The following is a 26,249-nucleotide window of genomic DNA, read 5'->3' on the forward strand; positions in this document are numbered from 1 at the left end:
GTGGCAATGGATCTGCATGAAGTGGAATGGAGAATAGTTCAGTTGTGGTTCCCATCACATTGGGGGTTCTCAGCTCGGACAGGGTGTGACATTCTTGACTCCTTCATGTCCTTCTACTTTTCTAAATCCAGTTAACTCCTAAAATTGTCAAATGTGTACAATGCATTGAAGTCGCTGCACACCGAGCTACTCTGTGTTGAGGTTATACGTTTGCCATACTAAATTCACAAATCAGGATCCAAAAATTTGAGACACAGTAAAATTTGCACTAGTGCAACTTAAGCAAATAAATAAAAGTAAAATGTATTTCTTTTAACTTCTGTTCCTTGATGGATATGGTGATGATGAGGCTTTGGGTTATGGAAAATCGCAATGGTGACAGATTTCTGGGAATGCAAACTTCCCCCCTCCACATAACATGGGGGTTGCCTGTCCAAAACATGAGCATAACATCAGTTTTACTTTATATCAGACTATTGAGCAAATTGCTCATGGATTTAGCACATTTCATCTGGTCTGAGTGCAGTGATGGAAGAGTAGATGAAAGTCTGCTGGGTCTTCACCTTATCTCAACCCTTCCCTCAGCACCTGGTCCTGGTTCCCAGGAATAGTACTGTGGTACTCACGCCCAGCAGGCTGAAGACTAGTAAGGAATCTCTGGCTGCCCCCTACCCTCCCCCTCCGTCATTCCCACCGAGAAACTAACCTCAAAGCTCTTCCGTCAACATAGCCACTAGTCATCAGGGGTCTAATGAAAAAGGGTCCTCTCTGCCAAATGCTCTCTATCTGCTCTACGGTGGGGAGCATTACAAGCAGAGAAATAGCACAGAAACAAGCCTTTTGGCCCATTACTCTATGCTGAACTATTATTCTGCTCAGTCCCAATGATTTGCATCGAGACCATAGCCTTCATACCCCTCCCATCCATGTACTTCTCCAAATATTTCTTAAATTTCAAAATCGAGTCTACATTCACCACTTCAGCACATTTCCATCACTCTGTGTGAAAATATTCCCCCTAAAAAGAATTAGAATTAAATTCAAGATATAACACAGTAACTAACTATTCCAGCCCACAAGCCTTGTAGCCTCAGAGTCAAGAAGTTGGGGTTCCCAGAGACCAGCATGAAGCTCTGTGTTGATATGGTTGGGGCACTGTTAATGGTCCTCTGATTTATTTTGAATGAGAGGGCATGTATTGAGAATACTTATCCATCAAGCAGATGACAGAACTAGAAGTGCTGGGATTCTCTGCAGTGGGGATATACCCAGTATGGAACTTAAAACCTGAACATATCATCCATTTGCTTGCTCATCTGGCCAAGCACACAGATTTATTCTGTCAGGTAACCACAGCAGGTCAGACAGCACCTGCAGAGAGAGAGAGAAAGAGAAAAAGAGAGAGACAAATAATCACTTAGGTTTATAACATGTCGTCACACCTTTCCCAATGAAGGATCATTGACCCTCTTCCTCCTTCCACAGGCACTAACTGGTCTACTGGGTCTTTCCAGCACTTTCTCTTTTCAACTTGGGCTTGCAGCCTCTGCAGTATTTTGCTGTTGGTGCTGGGCCACCATGGGTTTAAAATGAAGGTTTGGGAATGTTCCAAAAGGGTCATGAAGGGGGCTGTGTGGCTACAAGCTAAGTTTTATTCCAGTTAAACAAGAAAGTCTGTAGATGCTGGGGTCGGGAGAAACTCAGGACATAAAGGATAATTAACATTTCAGGCTCGGGATCTTCGTCAGTATACCCATGCCCAAAACGTTGGTTACCTTTTACTTCCAGTAAATGCTGTGTGACTGCTGAGATTCTCCAGGTTGTTTGTGTATTGCAATCTTCATTTTTCCTGGTAGCACCTTAGTTATATGGAGCCTGCGGGGTCTAATGGGGTGTAAGTATGTAGTGTGAATAAAGGCTCTCGCGACTGGAGGGAGAACATACTCTTTTATTAGCTTATATCTGAGGGTAGGGTTTCACAGTGGGCTTCAGAGGGGCTCAGGGTTTAGGCGGGAAATCAGGGCTGTATATGGGTGGAGCCAGCCATCAATATAACACACCGCCAGTGAATCTCAGTTCACTGTATTCACCCCTTCCTGCAGAATTTAATGTCTGTGGATGTAGACAGAGAACACTGATTCAGAGAAGGACCAGACCAGGAGTTGTGAGCCAGTTGTGATGCCGATCTTCTTTTGAAATTGAATAGGAGTAGCATTGGTCATAGTGCATAGTAGCGACTGGATGGAATGGAGTGTCATAGGAAGGACTTCCTGGCAGCGTGAGTCTGGAAGGCCTTTTGACTTCAGGGCCAGTTTGACAGCCTTCCAGACCATGGCATTCTCCTTTTCAATCTGCCCATTCCCCTGGGGGTTGTAGCTCGTAGTCTTGCTGAACGCCATGCCCCTCACCAGCAGGAACTGATGTAACTCAACACTCAAAAAAGACGAGCCTCAGTCACTATGAATATAGCTGGGATACCTGAACAGGGTGAAAATGGAATCTAGGATCTCTATGACTGATGAAGTGGACATGTCTGGACACAGAATGGCGAACGGGAAGTGGGAGTACTCATCAATGAGAGAGAGGAAGAAAGTGTTCCCATTCATGGAGGGGAGAGGTCCCTTAAAATCAGCACTGAACCGTTCGAAGGGCTTAGATAACTTGACCAGGTGCGCCTTTGTGGAGCGGTAGAAGTGCGGCATGCACTTCGTGCAGACCTGGAAAGACCTGGTCATTTCCTGATATCTTCCATGGAGTAGGGCAGATTGGGCACCTTGACAAAATGAGCCATGCAGGTAACCCCTGAATGGTAGAGCTCATTATGCAGAGACTGCAGTTGGCTGATGTGTGCAGAGGCACAGCTTCCTCTGGTTAAGGCATCTAGAGGGTCATTAAGAGCTCCTAGCTGATAGGCAATGTCATAATCATAGGTAGATAGCTCTATCCTCCACTTAGCAATCTTGTCATTTTTGATTTTGCCCATCTTGATGTTATTAAACATGAATGTGTCCGAGCGCTGGTCAGTGAGGAGTGTAAATTTCCTACCAGCCAGGTAGTGTCTCCAGTGCTTTATGGCTTCTACAATGGCTTGAGCCTCCTTTTTCACAGATGGGTTCTGGAGCTCGTGGCCTTGCAATATCTGAGAAAAGAATGCAACTGGCCTGCCCGCCTGGTTGAGGGTAGCATCCAGGGTTACGTCCGAAGTGTTGCTTTCCACTTGGAAAGGTACATTCTTGTCTTCTATGTGCATGGTAGCTTTCACAATATGGTTCCAGAGGTAGTTAAAAGCTGTTGGGCTTCGGCCGAGAGGGGGTAAATAGAGGCTTTTAAAAGAGGGCAAACTTTATCAGTGTGTTGAAGGATCCACTGGGTGTAATATGAGAAAAACCCCAGGCATCTCCTCAAAGCCTTTGTAATCCTGGGAACAGGGAGCTCCAACAGGGGGCGCATCATTTTGGGATCAGGGCCAATGATGCCAATCTCCACCACGTGGCTGAAGATAGCCAGTTATCTAGTCCTGAACATGCACTTGTCAGAGTTATAAGTGAGGTTCAGGGATTTCAGCACGTGGAGAAAACTCTGGAGGTTGCCGTCATGATCTTCCAAGGTGACATTATCAAGGTAGGAGAAGGTAGCCTTCAACCCATACTCATCCACTATTCAGTCCATCTGCCTCTGAAAGATAGAAACCCTGTTAGTGATACCCAAAGGGACCCTCCGGAATTGATAGAGATGACTGTTAGCCTCAAACGCCATGTATGGACGGTCCTCGGAACGGATTGGCAGCTGGTGAATAGCCCTGATACTACATCATGTCTGAAATTCGAGAGAGGGGATATGTGTCCAAGAGTGTGTACCGGTTAATAGTTTGGCTATAGTCAATTAGTACCACTTACACTCTCCATGGACTGGTGCTAGATTCGATGATGCCTTCATTGAGCAGACGTTGTGTCTTAGACTGTAGGAAATTTCGGTCTGCTGTGCTGTACCTCCTGCTCTTGGTAGCAATAGATTTGCAGTCAGAGGACAGATTTGGGAAGAGAGGTGGGGCGGGGGGGGTGGGGGGGGGTCAATATTCAGTGTGGAGAAGCTGCATGTGGGTTCTGATTTTAGAGACCCTCCATTCTGAACTGTTACGGGGGAGGAGATCAGAATACTCCAAGGTCACACTTTTAAGGTGACACAGGAAATCCAGACCCAACAACACTGGAGCACATCAAGTATATCAAGTATATACAAGTGAAATTTACAGAATTTCCCCCCCTTCAAAAGACAGGAGCACTATACAATGTTGTTGAATACGCTTAGAGTACGACAGACACAAGGAATATGTAGTAATTGGAAGGATACATCTTTAGGTTGTATTCCTGCACAGTCCGTGAGTCTGTGAAGCTTTCAGTGGAGCCTGTTTCGATTAGGCATTTAGTGGAATGTCCGTTTACCTTCACAGTCACTATGGAGTTGCTGAGCTGGTGAGATCCGTCTTGATCTAGAACCATCAAGGCTAGGACCCCAGAGCCTCCATACTCCTCACTCGAGTGGCCCCCACCAGGTGGGTTACCCTGAGTGGGTGAGATGGCGTCGACCTTGTGGCGCGGCAAGATGGCCGCCCTCCTTTCTCCTCTGACGGTGATGGCACCAAGTTTGAATATGAGTCATGGCATGATGGCTGCCAAGCCTTTTCGTGCAGTTTCCTCACTGCCACCCTCCATCGGCGTGTAGCGCAGCAAGTGGGTTTGGGTGAATTCGTGGCAGATGGCTTTGGGCTGGAGTTGAATCCAGGAGTGGTGCAGGCTGCAGACTTCCCATCGTGCAGCAAACTCTCACCCAATGTCCTTTCCTGGCACAGCTGGAACACACTGAGACTTTAGCTGGGCAATGAGATCGGGGATGCTGGCTCTTGCCGGAGAAAAAGCACTCCCGAGCACGGGAGCGCTTCCTAGCATGGGAAGCGGCAGCATCTGGTCCTTGGAAGGGCTCACCTGGCTGAGCAAACTCACTAGCTTAGAGGTCATTGTTCTCAAGCTTGGCCTATTCCAACAATTTGACCAATTCAGCGTGGCTAATCAGGTCCTTCTTTCCTGAGTCGAGCAGTAGCTGTCTTATGTATCTCGAGTGGACCCCCGCGACTAGAGTGTCCCGGATCTGTTCCTCTTCATGAATGTGTCCCAAAGCCGCTTCGTACCTGCACTTCTTGGCAAGCATCCACAGATCCAGCAGGTAGTCGTCAATGGTCCCTCCTGGCCACTAGCGACATAGAGCGAGTCCGTGTCTCACTAGGACCTAATTTTGCGACTTCAGGTACTGAGCCTTCAAAGCCTCGATGACAGCATCATAAGTCGTGCAGTCCCTGATTACTGCATCCCCTTCGTTCCTACCCTCAAAACGTGTGTGGACCTCGTAAGTTCATCGGTGTGGAAGACATCTCTGGTCGTGTTCAGGTAGGCCTGGAAGCAGTCTAGCCAGTACGTGAACTCCTCAGCCATGTCGGGGGACAGAGGGTCTATCAGCAGCGTACCTGGCTTGAGTCACGCGTCCATCATTAGGGAATAAGCTGATAAAATTGTAGCGTGAATAAAACCTCTCACGTCTGGAGGGAGAACATATGCTTTTATTAGCTTATAACTGAGGGTAGGGTCTTACAGTGGTCTTCAGAGTGGCTCAGGGTTTAGGTGGGAAACCAGGGTTATATAGGGGTAGATGGGACGGAGCCAGCCATCAGTAATTTCAGTTCACTGCAAAGTACTCAGAGCATCTTGTTCATTCTCAGTCCATCATCCCTGTGGCATTGAATCTTGCTCTCCTTGTCTGATTTGAGCCTTTCCCAGAAACTGCATACCTTTGCTCCAGGTGACATCATCATGACCTACAAGGTTAAAACCAAACACCAGTTGCTTCACTGTTTGTGGAACCCTGTGGGATGGATTACTCAAGATACGAGAGTGGCCACACTGAAAGAGATGAAAAGTCGATTGTTGGAGCCCAGTGGTGCTACAGAAATGCAAGTCACTCTATGCAAATGAATGTGCAGGTGAAAGTGTGTGGAAGAAAAGTAATAATGCAAGTCACAGTGAGTTGCGCAAGCCACATATCAAAGATGGAAGGTCTATGTTCTAATGGGTGTTACAGATTGTACCAGCGACCTGGGTTTGAAACCGCTGCTGTCTGTAAGGAATTTGTACATTCTCCTTGTGACCTGGTCGAATTTCCTCCGGGTCCTCTGATTTCCTCCTGTGTTGCAAAGATATACGGGTTAGTAGCTTAATTGGTCACATGGGTGTAATTGGATAGTGCAGGCTCGTGCGTGAGAAGGGCTGTATCTATAAGTTTGGCGGGCAGCAACCTCCTTTGAAGAAGACCGCAGAGCCCACCTCACTGACAAAAGGCAAAGGAGGAACCCAACCCCAACCAACCAATTTTCCCCTGCAGCCGCTGCAACCGTGTCTGCCTGTCCCGCATCGGACTTGTCAGCCACCAACGAGCCTGCAGCTGACGTGGACTTTTACCCCCTCCATAAATCTTCGTCCGCGAAGCCAAGCCAAAGAAGAAGATAAATTAAAAGCAGAAGTAAAGATCTGATTTAAAAACATAAACTCTCAGCAGGTCAGGCAGCATCTGTGGGGAGAGAACCTGAGAGGTGTTTCTGGTTAAGGTCCCTTTTTTCTTTATATTTCAGGTTCTTAAACATTTCATTTTTTTGTTTGGAAATTCTACAGATGCAGGATCAGGTCTGCTTTATCTGTGTAGGTTTCTTCTCCCATTCAGTTGCATGTGGAGTGGTTGTAGGGTTAGAACATTGATCCTGCAGATGAAAATGTGCTGAGTAAATTTAACCCCAAACTCCCAGCATTTTAAGGGAGTTTTCCGTATGTAAATCTCTAACAATGGCAACTGAAAATGTGATGCCTGTGCCCACAAAATAGCTGCAGATGCTATCGGTCACTGATGTCAGACACCCCATTTGTAATTTCTTCTTGAGGTGGTGCACTCTTAAAATGCTGGAAGATTCAATGAGACAGTCAAAGCCCTTTGCAAAGGCTTGCTGAGGCACTTGTGGAGCGGAGCCACTTCTCTACAGAGCAGCCTTCAGACTTTTGTGGCTTGGAAGGATAGAGCAGTTTCAATTTGCAGTGTGTACGAGAGGTTTCCAAAACTACAGCCTTTGTGTGTAGAAATATTCTCTATCTTCATTCTGGGAAAATCTGGTTCCAGCTTTTAGTATGAACTCTCTCACACCAAGTTTCATCCTCCTTGTCTCTTCAAGACAGGGAAGTGCTTGATCTACACAATCCATCAGTTGATTTTATCTTGAAAACCAGTCAAGGTCACTTGATCATTATTCTGGAGGTACACCCTTTCATCTCTACTTTCTTCACAAATGTTTTAAATACTCAGGTCTGCTTTATCTGTGTAGGCTTGTTCTCCCATTCAGCTGCATGTGGGGAGGTTGTAGGGTTAGAACATTGAACTATACTACACATTACAGGCCCTTCAGCCCACAATACATAAACCTACTCCACAGTCAAACTAACCCTTCCCTCCCTCACAGTACAGCATCACCATTTTTTCTTACATCCATGTGACTATCAAAGTCTTTGAAATATCCTCATTGCATCAGCCTCTACCACTTGCCTTCCAAGCACCCACCTCTCTTCTGTGTAAAAAGTCTACCTCTGATGTCCCCCCTATAATTACCCACCTTATCAAGCTTTCAATTTTATGCACCTCAATAAAGGTGTCTCTCTTCTGTTGAAGCACAAGGTCAATCAACCTTTCCCCATAAAACATGTTCTCCAATCTAGATAGCATCCTGATAAATTGATGCATTTTCTCCAGCTCATCTACATCTTTGCTATAATGAGGCGATCAGAGCTGAATGCAATACTCCAAGTGTGGTCTCACCATAGTTTTAGAGAGTGGCATGAAACCCGAACGTGGGCAGATGCTGTGATTGTAGCAAAAATGCTGGAGGAGCTCAGCAAGTCACGCACCGTCATAAGAGATAAAATATATAAGCAATGTTTGGGGCCTAAGGTGTTCAGGTTTATAGAGCTGCAGTGTTACCTCATGACTCCTGAACTCAATCCCCCGCACACCTTACTCCTTCTTAACTTGCGCGAGTGTCAGTGTTCCCCTCCTGATGATTCTGAGTGGTCTGGGTTGATCAGTTACCCTGAAGCAGGTTACCTCATTGTTTCTGCACCTCTCTTGTGGGAGTTTGCTGTTTCCCCTATTCCAACAGGTGCTTTCTTTCCAATAGCTATCATGCTCTTGAACATCCCCTTGTTACACTAATCAGGGACTGGTCAGACACCACATAAGGACTGTCTGCACTGTGGCAGTCACTTTTATTTTGTGAATATTGTAGGTGAATGTTTAAGATCTATCTTTTGTATTTATTGCCTCTTTGTTAAAAAAACCCAGAAAAGTATACTTAATTGAATTAAAAAAGTATTCAGCTGCAGAATTTTGGAGCATGTGCACATTTTGTACAATGTGTATTGTACTCATTCTCATTATTAAGATGCCCCAAGGTTGTGAACGATGGTACAGAAATGCAGTTCCTGCAGGTGAGGAGATAGGCCTGATTGCATTGATGTCAGATCATGTCTTGCTGTATGGCCACTGCCACACTTAAATTGGTGACTGCATAGCTCCTGCCACGCGAACCCCTGGACTTCTGGCCTTCACTCTCATGCTCAGAGGCGGACAGGAAATTTTTCATCACTTAAAAAAGCAATATTAATTTCAAATTACATCAATGATACATTAAAACATTCAAGCAAAGGTCGTGAAGCAAGACCATAAATTTCTCGTGGAGGCCCGGCCCATTCTGGGTGGGTGGAGATGCGAAAGCTGAGGGATCTACATAATGCATCACCCCCTAGTACAAATCACATTGACCCATTTACGCTCAAGTATCTAGCTGCGACAGCAGAATGAATGCACCTGCGTCCCACTACCAGTGCAGTCTGCTCTCCACTGTGTACTGTTGAAGTGTGGGAGAGCAGCTGTGTCACCGCCAGTGCAGTCTCCTTTCCACCCTGCACTGCGAAAGTGTGGGAATTGAATGTGCATGCACGTGCGTTGCATCACCAGCATATTCTGCCCTCCACCTGGCACTGCTGAGGTGCAGTGTACATGCACCTGTGTCAGACCACCAGTGGAGACTGCTTGCCACCCTGCACAGCTGAGCTGTGGCAGTCAGAGGTGTGCAGACCCACGCATGAAGGGCCTTGTGAACCAGCAGCACCCACCAGCTTGTTGCCTGCTGTCCCAAGTGGTGATAGCCCTGCTCTTACCCTGTGACAGTGACACAGGGTTATTTCATCGTCAGTGAGAGAGGCTGGCTTGTTCATTGACACCACCTTTAAATCCCAGTGCAAAATATCTCTCGTTGGCTGACCTTCAACAGTGAACCCAGTGCCTGGGAGGGTTATGCTTTGCATGATGTGTGTGGCTGACCTCCGGGGAAAACTGTCCTCCCTTCCAAAACAACCCTGCTTGACATAAGGGCTCAGCCTTGTCCCAAGATACGCGTTTGGAAAACCAAAGCACACTTTGTCTCACCAAAACCCAGAATGAACCAAAGTTTGGAGATTTCTGTTTATTGATCAAGGAACCAAGTTCAGGCCCAGGCTCTGGTTTTGGGCCTGTGCTGAAGGCTTAGGTTGTCAGGGCCTTGTGCTAGTGACGGCCTTCAGATACAGTTCTGCGCTTCACAGTGGAGGGGAGTGGCTAGAGTAGACATCAAGCCCAGCCTACCCCAGTCCAAAGCTGGCCTGCGACAGCAGAGGCTGCTGGGCCATGCAGTATCAGCGACAGGACAGTGCAGAACCTAGAGTTATCCATGTTCTGGCTCTCCCTGCCCACTGTCATTCTGTTGTCGACGCAAGGAAGATTAATTTGCCTTGGCAGCTCCCCCTTCCACTAAGCTCAGGAAACCAGCAAGGCTGACTCATTCTTTACCAATAAGGCATGGTACCTGTGCTGGGGAGTGTTCTGAGTACTTCCACTCCCAGTCAGACAGAACTCCAAACTTTTCAGATGTCACTTGGCTGTGATGAGATTACTTCCATTTTATTCTGTTGAGATATTGCTGGAGATAGGATCACAAATGGCAATTACCCTGGGCCAGATTTAACCATTCAAACATAATTAACACAGTTATCTTATCAGAAACCTTTTGAGTGGAATTATGTCCATGCTTATACTCATTTTGCTAACATCCTTTGAGCAAGAAACACAGACACAAATATAGAGAGACCCCACATAGAAACACACACACACACACACACACACACACTGTATTCATGTGCACAGAGAAGCATATACAAATACGTGCACATATACAATCCACCCACTAAGAAACTCTCACACACACACACACACACACACACACACACACACACACTCTCTCTCTCTCTCTCTCTTTCTCTCTCTCTCTCTTTGCTTCTGCATAGATCAGCTCCCAGTTCTCAGCAGGAGACTTTCCAGTTGGAGTGGGGAATTTGAGAGAGGTCGGTGATTATGTGGGAATGTCACGACTGGTTCCCTTCTCCCCCCAATTCCCCTCCCCCAACATCACCCTCCCCCCCACCGACCCCTTTCTCCCTTCTTCAGTAGACAGGACTGACGTGGTTTCAGACCATCTCAGAATGTTCGTGAAATCCATGCCATCTGCTCCTTGTCCCGTCCCGTGGCTTAACCCTTAGCTACCCACAGACACAGCAAGATGTAGCAGGTCAACTCTTCTTGGCTTTGATCAACTTTGAGCAACTTTCTGATGCAGTTCAGGGAAAAAAAGTGCCAGTGTTTTTGGAACAGTCAGTCGTTCTATTTTTAGCTTCCTTGCACCAGTGCAGGGAGGAGAAAAATCATTGCATTTCAAAGAAGCCATTCACATGTTTCCAGGTCATCCCAGAAGCAATGAAGAAATGTTACATCGATGTTTGCACAGAAAGATCCCACAACTAGCAGCTTGATAATGGCTAGGTGATGTTTGCTGGCAGATAACACCCACAGGACCACCAGGGTTTCCAATGATGCTCCATTTGTAGAACATGCGCATGGTTTGTTGGTTCCAGAGAACACCCAGGACTGTCCTGTTCTGCACGAGGCCTATTCCTTCAGGCTCAGTGCTTACCCCTCTAGGGTTAAAGTAACTCAGCAGGTCAAACAGTGCATCATCACTTAAAAAAGCAATATTAATTTCAAATTACATCAATGATACATTAAAACATTCAAGCAAAGGTCGTGAAGCAAGACCATAAGTTTCTCATGGAGGCCCGGCCCATTCTGGGTGGGTGGAGATGCAAAAGCTGAGGGATCTACATAATGCATCACCCCCTAGTACAAATGACACTGACCCATTTATGCTCAAGTAAGTATCTAGCTGCGACAGCAGAATGAATGCACCTGCGTCCCACTACCAGTGCAGTCTGCTCTCCGCCATGTACCGTTGAAGTGTGGGAGAGAGATGTGTGCATGCAGCTGTGTCACTGCCAGTGCAGTCTCCTTTCCACCCTGCACTGCAAAAGTGTGGGAATTGAATGTGCATGCACATGCTGGTGATGCAACGCATGTGCATGCACATTTAATTTCCACACTTTTGCAGTGTGTAGCAAAGGTAAATATACATCACCAACGTTTCAGGCTTGAGCCCTTCATCAAGGTATGGGGGAACATGAGAGATGTCCAAACCAGTCAGGGCCTGGACACAGGAAGCTTGATGCATCATTCATTAATATTCTGGACCTTTTGTCCAGGACACACTCCTGTGTATTGTAGATCAGTGGTAGGGTCTTGGGTTCCTGTGGTTACTTCATTTTGCTAAAGCAGCAAGCTTCAAAAATTGATTTCAGTGAGAGTACAGCAAATATCCATAGAGTAAGAGAAAGATCAGAGCTCAGTAAGAGCCTCATTGTGATACCGGATGCTTTTTCAGTCAAATGGGTGAGATCCTTGGGGTGCTTGTCAGCCAGTGGGTGGAGATCCTCTATGAAGCTGAGAACTCCCCATCTAATAGCCTCAGTGTTGATGCTTAGTGCTCGTCAGCCAATCGGTGAAATCCTCAGTATGATGCTTGGTGCTCATCACCCAACAAGTGAGAGCATTTAAACAGGCAGCCCCGTTGCTGGGGCATAGAATGCTATGGTCCAAATGCAGTTAAGTGGATTGGTGCAGATGGTTGCGACCAGGGTAGTTATTCTGTCCCTGTGGGCTACACTTTTAGCTCTGCAAGTTCCTAAATTTTAGAATGGCCTCCTTTTTTTGTTTTCCTTATCTTCTGCTTCCCTTTCTGTAGACTGCCAAGAATCATATGTTGGTGATCAACCTCAGAAGGAGCAAGGTGTCGAGTGATGTTAATGCACCATTGTTAACATGCCTAGTAAGTCTATAGAATCCAGGCAATTTAAACAATCCAAAACAAAGAATAAAATGGAGAAGTCTCGGTACCAACCTGCTGTTCCACCTAAATAAGTACAGAAAATGCCAGAAATACTCAATATTCTCAGTATCCCACAGCTTGTCCCAGTAACACGACACCTGATGCACTACACGGGGTTTATGTGCCTGGATAGCATGCATAACAAAGCTCTTTCACTATATCTAAGTACCTGTGACAATAAACAGTTCCATTCACTCAGCCGGTCAGGCAGCATTGGTGGAGAGAGAAACGGAGTTAATGCTTCTGGATCAGGATGGCGAATCAAAACTCTCTCTCCCTCTTTCCCTCTCTCTCTCTCTCTCTCTCTCTCTCTCTCTCTCTCTCTCTCTCTCTCTCTCTCTCTCTCTCTCTCTCTCTCTCTCTCTCTCTCCCTCTCTCCACAGCTGCCTCCTGACCTGCTGAGTGTTCGCCACATTCTCTGTCTTGGTTGCAAATTTCCAGTGAGGTTTGTTTGGTTTTAACTTCCTGCACTGCAGATCCCTGCACCATGAGCAGAGTGAGGAAAAGCCCCTTTTATGACAAGCAGCACTGAATCTCTCTGACAGTGACAGCAGAGTCTAAATCTGAACCTGGATTAGCTTGCATGTTGGGCTTTGCCTGCACTCCATGTGTGTGTGTAGCTATATTGGGATTACCATCCCTGACATTTGGAGAGCACCCTTTACACAGAATGCACAACGAAGATGTGGTTTGTCTATCTCAGAGTGGAAAGCACAAAGTTTCCTAGTGTGTGTTTAATGGATGATCTGTCTTGAACCCACAACACTTCCTCATTAATCAGGAAGGCAGTTCTCAGGAGATTGAGGAGGGCAAGGCTACTAGTCCCCATCTTGACAATATTCTACAGAAGCACAATTGAGAGCATCCTGTCTGGTTGCATCACTGCAAAGTGTCAGACTAGAAGCCAAGAAGATCACTGAGGTTTCCCTTCCCACTATTGATAACATTCACCAGGAGCATTGCTCAAATAGGGCTCAGACAATTATTGAGGATCCTTTCCATCAATCACACATTATCTCTGACATAATACCATCAGGAAAGAAGTACAAGAGAATCAAAATCAGGACTGCTGAGCTGGGAAATAGCTTATTCCCACAGGCTGTGAGATTGATGAACTGTAACCGAGTAAATGATCCAAAAATATTTACATATATTTATTTTGTATTATATATTTATGTACATATATGATTATTATGTGATGTGCATTGTGTGTGCTTGTACCGTGGTCCAGAGAAACACTGTTTCATCTGGTTGTATATATACAGTCAAATGATGAACCTGAACTTAACTCAGCCCTGAGACCATCAGAAGGTCCTGGGCTTTCTGCAGACACCTTTCCCTGATCGCTCCAGACCATTTCTCAACTTCTTTCTCTCTAGCCTCCACCTGTGCTCCTCTCCCTGCTCTTTTCTCCCTCCTCTCCTCTCCTCTCCTCCCCTGCTCCCACATTTTTATTCAAGTGCCTGTCTATTTTTGCTTCTATCTGTCGAATGTCCCTGGCCTGAAACCTTGATTACCCCTTACTTCCTATGGATGCTGTGTGACCTGCTGCATTTCTCCAGCACATTTGCAGATTATCTTGTTTAACATTGTGTTGTTCTGTTTTGTCTTTGACAGTGGAAGAGAATGGGTCAGAGGAGAAGGTTGAGGTGGACAAGTCTCCTCAAGCTCAACTGATGTTGCCAGCAGATGGGATCGAAGACCAGGAAGCTGACTCTGATGTCCCTTCTACAGCCCAGAGGGGAAGCCGAGGTAATTGCTGGTTCTGGGTAGTTGTGGGAGCAAGGAGTGGGGTGGGGGGTGGGGGAAGGTGGTCATTGCTTTGCTGGAACCCCCTCAGTGTTAACATCTCATGGGCTATGGCTCATCCTCTCTGTAGGTATCAATGCTGGCCCTGGTCACTGAGGTCGTGAACTTGTGGGAAGGCAAGTCGTTAGGGCTGTCACCTCCAACCCTAGTCTAGTGGCCCAACTATTGAGACAGGCCTCACCATGAGAATGTCTAATGTCAACCAACTTGTGGACTAACCATTTATACACTTGAAGGATGCACAAAGCACTCAAAATGTGTTGAACATCAAGTCACTCAGAGCAAGGGTCCATCTAAATTGTGCCAGCTGAAACATTTTGAACTCCTGAAAATGGCAAGAACATAAGAAATGGGAGCAGGAGTTGGTCATCTGACCCATTGAACCTGCCCCACCATTCAATAAGATCATGGCTAATCTTACCCAATTACTCCCCTTCTAATTAATTACCCCTAATTCCACCATTCTTTAAAAATCTATCTGTGTGGTAAATGTATAGAAAAGTATACACTACTGCTTCCTTGAGCAGAGAATTCCACAGATTCACAACTCTCTGGGAGAATGAGTTACTCCTCATCTCTTTCCTAAATCTAATCCCCTGAAACTTGAGGCTGTGTCCCCAACCTCCCTGCTTCTAATCTATTCCTTTAATATGTTTCCATAAGATCCTGCCCCATCATTCTAAACTCCAAAGGATAGAGTCCCAGAGGGCTCAGTCTCTCTCATCTGACCCTGTCATTTCCAGAATCAGATGAGACGTGCTTGGACAGCCACTGATAGTAACCCTGAACTTGACGATGAGTTGAGGATTACTGAGGAACTATTGAATTAGGTCACAGATTAGACAAGGAACTGAATGGGAGACCATCCATGAAGGACTGGATGATATATTCTTCTGGGCAATATTCGAAAAAATGATTTTCTTTGTCCTTTTTAATAATTGTTCGCACTAGCTTTAAAATTTCTTTTTTTGGAATGTAGTAAAGCCTTTGCCTGCTTTACAATCCTCTGTTAGATATTGTATATTTAACAGAAGATTCAAGGATGTCTTCCAATGAAGAGCACAGTGATGCCATTGTGTAGTGCACAGTATAATTGACAAGAGGCCTTACACACCCATTGGCAGCTGTGCAGTGCCAGGTTCCTCTTGGAAGGACAGTGTGATCACTAGACCTGCTTGCTAGTACTAAACACTGGGGCTCCCCATCAGTGGCATCCTACAGCTGTCAGCACTGCATCCTGGAGCTGGACAGATCAAAACTCTCTGTGCAGACATCACCCAGACTTGGAAGGACAAAATCTATAATTGTCAAATTCTGCCTTGTGTTCTACTGGATATGATCTATATCGGATAGGCCCTGGTTGGCTTTAGCTCTGATGCTGTTGACTGGCCTGCCAATTTAGGATCCAGGCCCAATAATCCAGGGATGCCAGTTCACATCCCACCATGGCTCCGCAATGGGCCAAACTCAGGCATGTGGGAAAAATGTGGGTGGGACATTTTGTTCGGCATGGGCAGGTTGGTCTGAAGTGTTTATTTCCACACTCTATGATTCTGAGCTGGGAATTTAAATCTTGTTCATTAAATGAACCCACATCAGGAGCTAGAGTGGGTTAAGGTGGCCATGAAACCATTGAATTCATTCAGCACTTGCTGGAGAGTGAACATCTGCTGCCCTTCCCCATTTTGGTTTCCTCTGTATGGATGAACATTGCCCTCTGAGCACATGTGCCATTTCTCCTTTTCCCAAGCTGTTCACCATTAACCTGTGGACCTGTCATGGTTCAAGATGGCAGCTTAACCATTTTCTTCAGAATGGTGCCTCCCTCCTGTTAATTCGTCGAAAAGAATGTGCTGTTGAATTAGCATGCCTGATTCTGAAGGTGAAGGCTCTAGGATGGGGGGGGAGGGGAGATCCTATCCGCAGTGTGAGGGAGTGGTTGTGGTGGGTTGCAGCGTCTGCAGTGAAGGTGTTGCTGGGTCAGTGTGCACTTGAGATGAGCACCTCCACTGGAAGTGGTTACAGGCCCTCTGTGATATGATGTTCTGTGGTCCTTCCATTGACCTCCACAGATGACGAGCTGGAGGTGATCGGGCCCGTGGAGAGGGCAGCGGCTTCACCAAGGAGCCCCAAAGATGATGACTTGTCCTCCGTGAAGGCCATGATGTCAACTATGTTGAGTGTGGGACACCTGAGCATGGAGATGGGCAAAGGAGCAAGCCCTTTGAAGGTCACTACCACAGCACGGAAAATCAAGCAGGTATGCAGCTGAGCACTAATCACTTTGTGGTCCCCACACCCTCCTTCAGTCATACAACCAGGCCCTTCAGCCCACTGCATCCATGCTGGCCATCAATGGCACTGATTCCCCCCCTCAATGCCCCATATACTATCATATGCCCACATCTCCATCAACCTGCATGCCTGTGAGAGGAAACCGGAGCACACTGGATTGGAGGGAACCAATGTGGTCACAGGGAGAACACTCCACACAGACAGTGCCAGAGGTTAGGATCAAACTGGGGTCACCAGCGATGTGAGGCAGCGGCTTCTTGAAGAGCTGTGTCACTGTGCTACCCTCCACAGGCACAGGCAGCTCCAGAGGTTTGGAGGCTCAGATCCCAGCCTTGCACCAACAATGATCTGTTAGCAGGGAGTGCTGCCCCTTCAGCTGGGAGAGGGTGAGTGGGCTGGGATACACCTTCCAGACATCAGAAGAATGAGAAGCAACCCCATTGGTGTACAGAATTCATGCAGGGCCTGACTAGGTGGATGCAGGGGAGGACGTTTCACCAACCTAGGAACAGTCGTTGCAGTTTCCAAATGAGGCTGCCGAGGAGCTGGTTGGGCCTCACCTGAAGTTCCCGCCATCAAGCTTGGTCAAAGAGAGTAGTGAGCCCCTGGATGTCCAGGGAATCGAGGGATATGTGTGGCTGAGATCTAGGAGTTGGTACAGTATGGAACAGGCTCTTTGGACAATTAATCTACTGACCCACATGTCTTTGGGACAGAGGAAAGAACAGAAGTACCTGGGCGGTTGTGGCGGGGGGGGTGGGGGGCGCAGGGAGAATATGCAGACTTCACTGTCAGTGCTCGGAGTTTCGATTGTATATGGGTCAAACAGAAGAGCGTACCTCATTCCTTAAGATGTCGCATGAATTTGCATTGCTGTTCTCAGAAACAAGTAATAACATGAATAAAACCATAAAATGCCAGAGTGTCATAGCAGGTCAACCAGTATCTGAAGCAAGAATCCTAGATGCATAGGACACTACAGCACAGAAACAGGTTCTTCAGCCCATCTATTTAGTCCACCCAGCCCCATCAAATGGCACTCAGACCATAGCCCACCATACAATTCCCATTCATGTACCTATATAATCATTTCTTAAATGTCAAAATCAAAGCCACATCAATCACTTCTGCTGCAGCTCTTTCCACACCAATATCAGAGTGAAGAAGTTCCTCCAAATGTTCCCATTAAACCAGAGTTAATGCTTCAAGCTGAAGATCCCTGGGGGGAACTGGCCAGACTCTCGGTGAGACTTGTTTTCTGCTGGTTGTAATTCTTTGCAAGACCAGCTCTCCTCCCCACTGCAGCCTTGCTGGGCCTGCATTGTGTCCCATTTGCCTCCTTACTCCCTGGATGGGAGGGAGAACTCTTTCTGTGATTTCCTCGCTGGTCAATCATTTGTCAGCAAGCCTCTCTCCCTCTTTTGATGGCTTCCCTTCCCCACCTGAAGTTACTGCTCCCATTCTTATTTTTTTTATTTTAGTTTTTTTTAAATTTTTTTTTAAAAAGTCATCTGCAGTCACCATTGTGAGTCCTGAGGACACCCCCCCACCCCCCCCCCCCCCACCAAGAATCAAGGAGCTGGTGAAAACGGCTCCATGAGCCACGCAGTGAACAGCACTGGGGCTGCATCCAGCCATCAGGCAGACAATGGGTTAAAGGTCAGGTCAGTCCCAGGGCTCTGGTTTCAACAGGTCAGTCTCCATTCCCATTCTCCTCATTGGTGCTGCCTGTGGCAGCAGAGAGTCCACTATGCAAGGCCATCTTTTTTTTCTTCCTCCTCTTCTGGTTCCTTCGGCTCACAGAACTTTGTAGTAGGACCTTTAAATCCGGGTCTTTGATGTCCAATTCAGACTTGTAAAGTTCCGTTTCAAATGTTCGACTGGTGATTCTCATTGGACCATTTGGCATTAGGAGGACAGTGAACTTAAACTGAGCAACAAACTCTCCTTCCTTCTCATACAAAACACTGAACGGTTGGAGGAGTTCATGTTTTGCACACTCCATAACCCCCATCCTGGCTTTCTTCTCATCCTCGAATGCCCTCAGGGTGAAAGGCATAGCATCAAACCGCCTTTCCACCTCACTAAAAAAGGCACGCAAAGTCTTCATTTTTAAACCATATTGTTGGGTTGGGTCCCTCTTGTATACAGTTGTCCTCTGGCCAGCATCCTTTGCCTTGTCTTCTCCAGTGCTGATTAATACGTCAACGGCATAAACTTCATGGACTTCGAATGCCGTCTTTTCATGATCTTTCTTTTGCTGATCTGTGGGATTCTGAATGATCGTTTTCTCCCCGTCAATAACGTGTTGTTTGAGCTGGTGTGAGAGCATACCTTCTATTGGAGTGCAATTAAAGGACTGAGCAATCTTGTTCCAGGCTTCTGTCACTTGAGTGTTCTGATTGCCAGGTTTCACTAACCGCAGAGCTGCTTCCGCGCAGTAATGGGCAGCTTTAATAACATCGGCTTTCCGGCCAGCTACAGGATAATCCTTAGTGACACCAACGATAAAACTGTGTGCCACATTAGCAATGAATCCATCCACATGGACACCCAGATCGACTTTAACAAGATCCTCCTCCTTCAAGATGTAGTCAGGATCACTCTTGAGAGGAGAGTAGTGGCAGACGCAGTTGTTCACTGATACACATGTGGGAAAGGCAATTCCTTTTTTCATTTCTTTCTCCTTTTTAAATATTTTCCCCGTTTCCTCCATGATCATTTCGTCTCCTTTCTCACACAAGCCGACAACAGACGCACCCACCCTTGCTGCATCCACCACCATCTTCAAAACACGGTTGGCGATGTCGCCGCCCATCTTGTACTTGGTCACCACCAGGTCTTCGACGACCATCTGCTCCGGGCTCTCATCGTCCGACATCTTCCCCTCCTCTTACCCACCTTCCCCCCACTGCTCCCATTCTTCAAGTAGATTCCGAGCAAGGTAACTGGAGCAAGCGGTGAGGAGCTGGAGGGAACGAGCAGGTGAGGCAGTATCCATGGGTAGAAAAGTTTAGTCAGTGTTCTGGATCCACACCCTTAATTACAACTGAATGACATAGGGGCCCAACCAGAAGCAGCAACTGACCATTCCTCTCCAAGCATGCTGCTTGGCCGCTGAGTCCCTCACATTTCACATTGTTCAATCAAAGTTCTAGCATCTGCAGTTTCCCTGGACCAGAAAGGAACTGAGAGGTCTCAGTTAAAGGGAGGGAGAGAAAAGAGAGTGAGAGAAAGAGAGATAGAACAGAAGCAAGGCACCTCCACAGAAATGCTTGCAGTTTTGTTGTCAGAATCATGCAACCAGTGTGTGCACAGCAAGATCCCAAAAAGTAACCAGGCGATCTGTTCATGTTGAGGAAGGAGTATTCCACTGGCACTCTGGGTGACTACTACATCGAGCCACAGGTTCAGCTATTGCCTGTCGGGGTAAGCAGGTGGAAGAGGTGTTTACCTGTGTGTCTGCCACCAACTCCCCCCACCCCTACCCCAAACAGTAAGCGGAGGAACTGATGCCAGGAGGGACCATTGCAGAGGGAAGATATCCAGGGTCTAGCCAGGGTATGTCGCCAAGGCTGAGCTTGCCTCCATCCCCTTGCGTAGCCCTGGCTGTGTTCCCTGGTGCAGGAGTGAACCACGCACCCACTGGGACAGTACCAAGTGGAGAGGTAGCTGTCGGGATGGGTTGGTGTCGAATTGAATTGTTCAATGCTGAGATATAGTGAAAACTTGTTTTGCTTGTTATCCAGACTGCCTCTATGTAGTATGGTAGGTAGTGCAAGATTAAAAACACAGTGTTACAATAAAACACAGGCAGCATGGTTGGCGTAGCAGTCAGTGTAATGCTATTGCGGCTCCAATGACCTGGGTTTGAATCCGGTGCTCTCCGTAAGGAGTTTGTACATTGTCCTGTGTCTGCATGGGTTTCCTGCAGGTGCTCCAGTTTCTTCCAACTCTCTATAAAGGTATGGGGTTAGGGAGTGAATTGGTGTATTTGGGATGCACAGGTTTGTGTGCTAGAAGGGCCTATTATTGCATTGTGACTATAACATTTTTTTTAGAAATTAAATAAATATAAAAGTACATGGTATGGCATCGCATAAGACAAAATGTTATGCTTAACATAAAAGTGTAGTGAAACCCTGCAAGGCATCACTTTGTACTGTTCAAGAGTTTGAAATGAACTCTGCTTATAGCTGGAGGATCACGTTCTTAACCTTGTTTGTCTTCTGCTCGACGGAAAGGCGGTGGGGAGGAAGAGGGAAGAGAAGAGAGTGTGACGCAAGTGGGGTGGGTCCTGCATTGCATTGGCAGCTTTCCTGAGGGAATGGGAGATGAAGGCAGAGTCCATTGAGGGGAAGCTGGTGGAGGGTGAAGGTGGGAGCTTCTGAACTGGGGTGGGTACCATGCAAAGGACTTGGCATAGTGGGGGTATTGCCTTCAGTGTGCTGCACCCGATCACCTGCTGAGAAATGCAGAGTTTTTATGGGGACTCACCAACAGCACGTTGCACGACAGTAGTCTTGTTTCTTGGTTTGTTTGTGAATCTGTAGTGAGTGCTGGAGTGTGGAGGCGTGGACCACCAGGAGCAGCTGTGTGCTGGGTAAACATTTGCACTTTCCCCTGAAGCCCAGCACACAGCCCTTGGGTTTGTTTGGTTGACCTGCCCTGTGCTATGTGCTGTGTACCGGTATGGGAAGCAGCATTACCCATGGTTAATGATAAACTGCAGAGTCAATATTCATCGGGCCAAGGAGCTCAGCACTCCAACTCAGATCCATGGTCCAAGGTTAAACAGTGAGAGGTGGGGCGAGACTGGTGCAAGGGCGGAAGGGTGAGAGTGGGGGTTGTGGATAAATTGTAATGAAAATTAATTTATTGTCATACACAGTGTACAATGTACATATGGACCAGAATTCTTACTTGCTATTGCTGAACAGGTATAGAAACACAATTACAATAATATTTATAAGTGAATTAAATTGAGGCAATCAATGCAAAAGATAGAAACAGGTCTTTTGGCCCATTTAGTCCGTGATTAAAATTTTATTCTGCTTCATCTCATTGACCTGCACCCTGACCATTGCCTTCCATACCCCTTCCATTCATGTACCTATCCAAAATAATAAATATTCAGTTATCGCAGTACAAAAAATAATCTCTGTAACATTGAAATCATTAAAAAAAAGACAAGTTGTTGAAAGGAAAGGCAAAGGTTTAAAAGCTCTCACAAAATGCCATCTAACACTTCACAGCTGTTGCAGGATGTTCTGGTCCCAGCAGCAATGTGGGAATCCCAGCAGCCAGCAACACACACCAAAATTCCCCGCAGGGGCTGCTATTGCTCCAGTGAATTCTGGGCAGGAAACGGAAGACATTCCTTGTCCAGGGGAATGCTGGGGATTCGTTTACCTCCGCCTATCAGAGAGTCTGTCCCAAAGCCTGTGTGTCCCAACTGTGCAGTAGTCCCTTGGCTCTGCAGCATCGTCTCACCAAACAGAGATTTTTGTACCCTCTCCTGGTCCGGCATATCCCCTGTTCAAAAGGATTGTGAAATATGACCTGTTTCACCAGATACATGCACAAGGATTACAAGTGCTTATTGGAAAGCTTGAATTGTCAGTAAAGACTGGATAGGGTGGCTCCATTATCCCAGATGCAAACGAACCAGAGAACTGCCAAAAGCTGAGAGGTGAAATGATTGTAGGATATAAAATGATGACATGCATAGACAGAGTAAATATCCAGAATCTGTTCCCCTCCAGGACATCTAGAACATATGTTTGAGGTCAGACATAGATTTTTTGAAGGATTATGGGGAATGGGTTGGTAAGAGAAGCTGAGTTCATGGCCTGATCATCTATGATCTTACGGAAAGGTAGAGCAGGCTCAATGGGCTGGATGGCTGACGTCGGATCCTTATGAGAGAGAGGAAGTTTAAAGAGAAGGGGTAACTTTTTCACCAAAAAATAGTTGGTGTCTGGAATGAGCTGCCAGTGGAGGTGGTGGAGGCACGAATAGGAACAGCATTTAAGAGGCATCTGGACAGATACTTGAAGGAGCAGGGTGTGGAAGGATGTAGGATGAGTACAGATAGAATAGTTGCCACAAAGGAAGAGGACCACAGGGTCTGTTGCTCCCTCATGATTTCGAGCAAATAAACAGTCTCAGTTGGACTTCCTGCCACCTCCCATAATTTCCCATCTGCTGCCTCACAGAGGTGCGGAGTTCCAACATGCCCTGGTGAACGCAGCAGGGAGAGCTCAGCTGAGCAGATCCAAAGCCGCTATCTCCTGCCTGACTGTCCCATCAGGTGGAGAGCCCAGACCAGGAGCCTTGTAATTGTTTTCCACTCTGTCTTGGGAAACTAGCTCCATTGCCGATGATCAAATCAAATGTCATGCACACTGGCTGAAGAATTTTATTTGATAAATACATAATTTGGCACTGAAGAGAATGTTCCAGCAGGAGCCGGCACAGACTGGAGGGGTAGAATGGCTTCCTATTCTAACAATTATAATGATGTTGTGAAGAGGTATTCTGATTCATTAAAGGTTTGTTCAGGCTTTCCGTTCTTCATACCTTCAAAAGCGCCTTCAACCATCATATAGTTTTACATGATGGAAACAGGCCCTTCAGCCCAATTCCTCCATACTGACCTAGGTGTCAACCTGAGCTAGTCCCAGCATTTGGCCAAGATTGCTATAAATCTTTCCTGTCCATGTACTTCTCTTAAAATCTTTCAAATGTTGCGATTGTCCCCGCCACCACCACCTCCTCTGGTAGTTCATTTCACAGACTCTCCACCCTCTATGGAGAGCAGGTGCCCCTCTGTTCTCCTTTAAACCTTTCCCTCCTACCTTACACCCTGTGCCCTTTAGTTTTGGACTCCTCCACCTCAGGGACCATCACTTTATTTTATACCCATCCTGATTTTTATATTTTCTTCTTTTTCTTTCTTTGGCTTGGCTTCGCGGACGAAGATTTATGGAGGGGGTAAATGTCCACGTCAGCTGCAGGCTCGTTTGTGGCTGACAAGTCCGATGCAGGACAGGCAGACACGGTTGCAGCGGTTGCAGGGGAAAATTGGTTGGTTGGGGTTGGGTGTTGGGTTTTTCCTCCTTTGCCTTTTGTCAGTGAGGTGGGCTCTGCGGTCTTCTTCAAAGGAGGTTGCTGCCCGCCGAACTGTGAGGCGCCAAGATGCACGGTTTGAGGCGATATCAGCCCACTGGTGGTGGTCAATGTGGCAGGCACCAAGAGATTTCTTCAGGCAGTCCTTGTACCTTTTCTTTGGTGCACCTCTGTCACGGTGGCCAGTGGAGAGCTCGCATAATCTCCTGGGGAAAAAAAAAATGCCTCAGTCTATCAGACCTTTCCTTACAGCTCACATTCTCCAAACCCGGCATCATCTTGTTAAATCTGTTCTGTGCCCTTTTCTGATTAATGACATCCTTTCTATATAGCTAGAGACCAAAACTGAGAATACTGCTGTCTCACCAAAATCTGTTTCCATACCCCTTCCATTCATGTACTTATCCAAAATCAGCTGTGAACGCAGGTATGCCAGTGTGAACAAACACCTTTTGCTCCATTTCTGGCTGTGCTTTTTCTCCTCAGGCTCTTGAATGGCTCTCTCTCCTCTGAAGAGCATTTCCATGGATCGCCCAGACTGGTTCTTGGCAGAAGATCTTGTGAAACATTCTAAAACCAAAAGGATTGAAACTAAATTCTGCCTGGTTGGCCTTTTGTTGCCAACATTGGGTTTCATTGGGGAAATAAATAATAAACATTTTTTTCTAGGTCTTTGGGGATAACATTCCATTTTGATAACCTTCTATTTTCTGTTATTAAAACTTGCAAACATTTATATTCTGTCTGGGCACTCTCCAATCAGATGGGATTGACATCGACCTCCAATTCTGTTAATCCCCTCCAATGAGTCTCTCCCTTTCCCTATCCATCTGCCCCTTTTTCTCAAGCTCCCCACCCCCTTCTCTTCCCTCTGCTATCAGAGAGCTATCTTCTCTATTCTTAGCATTTTTCTCTTTAACCCCCCCACTGTATCCACCTCTTATCTGTTAGCCTGGGCTCCTTCACTCCTCCACCACCCCCCCCCCACCACCATCTTTTTATTCAGGGACCTGCCCAACGAAGGGCTCAGGACCAAATCATTGGTTCCCCTTTACTTTCTATGGATGCTGCGTGACCTGCTGAGTTTCACACAAGCCTGAGTTATACACACAAAATTGTGAAAAAAGCCATCAATTGAAGACTACAGGATAATTTTGCACTGGGATAACTGTGAATATCTTTTCTATGCCTATATCCATCTTACTTACTGTCTCTTTTTAACTCAATTATGAATACTATAGTAGTCTTTTTATTGAAATACCTGTTTGGCTGCAGCAAGTAAGAATTTTGATACATATATAGATTGTACATTGTGAATGACAATAAACCCGTTATTGTTGGCCTTCTGTGATGTTGTTTGAATGATCTGGAATTCACTCCTTGATGAAATGTTCAAATAGATTCATCAACAATTTTCAAAAAGCAGCTGGATAAAAATGGGAAATATCAATTTTTCCAAGCTGTTGGGAGAAGTGGGAGATGCTGATCGAATCAGAGAACTCAACCTGGGGATCAGAGTGGTGAAGGTTTGATAAAGGTCATCACCTGTGCCATAAGATTTTGGCTCTACCTAAGTAGGATGCACTCTGAAGGAATCTTTGTCTCCTTAGATGGGTTTATTGTGAGTCTGTCAAACATAATAGCACAGTTAGCTCAGCACAACGCAATTACAGTGCCAGTGACCCGGGGTTGAACCCAGTTCTGTCTGTAAGGAGTTTGTACGTTCTCCCATGTCTGCATGAGTTTACTCCGGTGCTCCAATTCCCTTCCACGTTCCAAAGACTTACAAGGTCAGAACGTTAATTGGTCACATGGCTGGCCCAGACTTGTGGGCTTGATAGGACGTAACTGTAAAGCCCAGCATTTATCTTTTTCTTGTTGTTTGTTGAGAGATTGTTTCATGTTCAGGTTTATTATCATCTGACTGTATATGAACAACTAAATGAAACAGTGTTTTCTCCAGACCACAGTGCACACACAGACACACAGTTTACATAATAATCAGATACGTACATAGAAATAGAAAAATAAATATGTATGGATATTCTGGAATAATTTACCAAGTTTCACGAATAAGAGATCCAAGGTTCCAGGATCCAAGGTTACAAGGTTTCTTTCTGATGAAAGAAGGAGATGGCCTTCATATTTGTTGTTGGCAAGTGTGGTGTTGCAGAGGGACACCCTGAGTAGGAAACCTTTGGTTACTGAGCTGGTCCTCTGATCTGAGAACTCCATCAAGCAGGAACATGGGCTGCTTTGGAGGAGAGGTTGTGAATGGGGAGCACCCTGCGTGTGTGACCAGGACCCCCTTCAATCAGGCTAATGTGCTGGAAAAACTCAGCAGCTGACACAGCATCCATGGGAAGTAATGCCATCTGGATGGAGAGTGCCCAGATGGAATATTAGGAACAACACCTTACATTCTATTTGGAGACTCTCCCAACAGACGACAGTAATATCGACTTCTCCAATTACTGTTACACCCTTCCCACAGACTCTCTCTCCCTACCCCTCTGTCTCCTATCCTCCAGCTCTTTTCCTTCCCTCTCTATTCAGAAAGCCA

The 26,249-nt window shown here is 46.3% G+C and overlaps 1 protein-coding gene, 1 long non-coding RNA gene and 1 pseudogene across 8 annotated transcripts in view; 1 reads left to right on the plus strand and 2 right to left on the minus strand.

Annotated features, from left to right (window-relative positions):
- The window catches only part of rreb1a (ras responsive element binding protein 1a), a 237,238-nt gene that overhangs the window by 109,627 nt on the left and 101,362 nt on the right, over positions 1–26,249 (plus strand). For 4 of the 7 annotated variants that reach the window (XM_069913519.1, XM_069913518.1, XM_069913524.1 and 1 more), the window contains 2 exons: positions 14,069–14,203; positions 16,333–16,520. In XM_069913519.1, the coding sequence (XP_069769620.1) occupies positions 14,069–14,203; positions 16,333–16,520 (323 nt within the window). Of the gene's footprint in view, positions 1–12,307; positions 12,392–14,068; positions 14,204–16,332; positions 16,521–26,249 lie in introns of all 7 variants that reach the window. The other 3 variants (XM_069913521.1, XM_069913520.1, XM_069913522.1) reach the window with 1 other exon arrangement.
- Positions 5,592–21,139, minus strand: LOC138751351 (uncharacterized). Its single transcript, XR_011349856.1, has 2 exons — positions 21,053–21,139; positions 5,592–5,866 (listed from the first exon to the last, which is right to left on the minus strand). It is a non-coding gene; the product is annotated as an uncharacterized lncRNA (long non-coding RNA).
- On the minus strand, positions 18,114–19,459 carry LOC138752979 (proliferation-associated protein 2G4 pseudogene; annotated as a pseudogene).

Source organism: Narcine bancroftii, chromosome 1 (genome assembly GCF_036971445.1).
Source record: "Narcine bancroftii isolate sNarBan1 chromosome 1, sNarBan1.hap1, whole genome shotgun sequence".
Classification (NCBI taxonomy): domain Eukaryota; kingdom Metazoa; phylum Chordata; class Chondrichthyes; order Torpediniformes; family Narcinidae; genus Narcine; species Narcine bancroftii.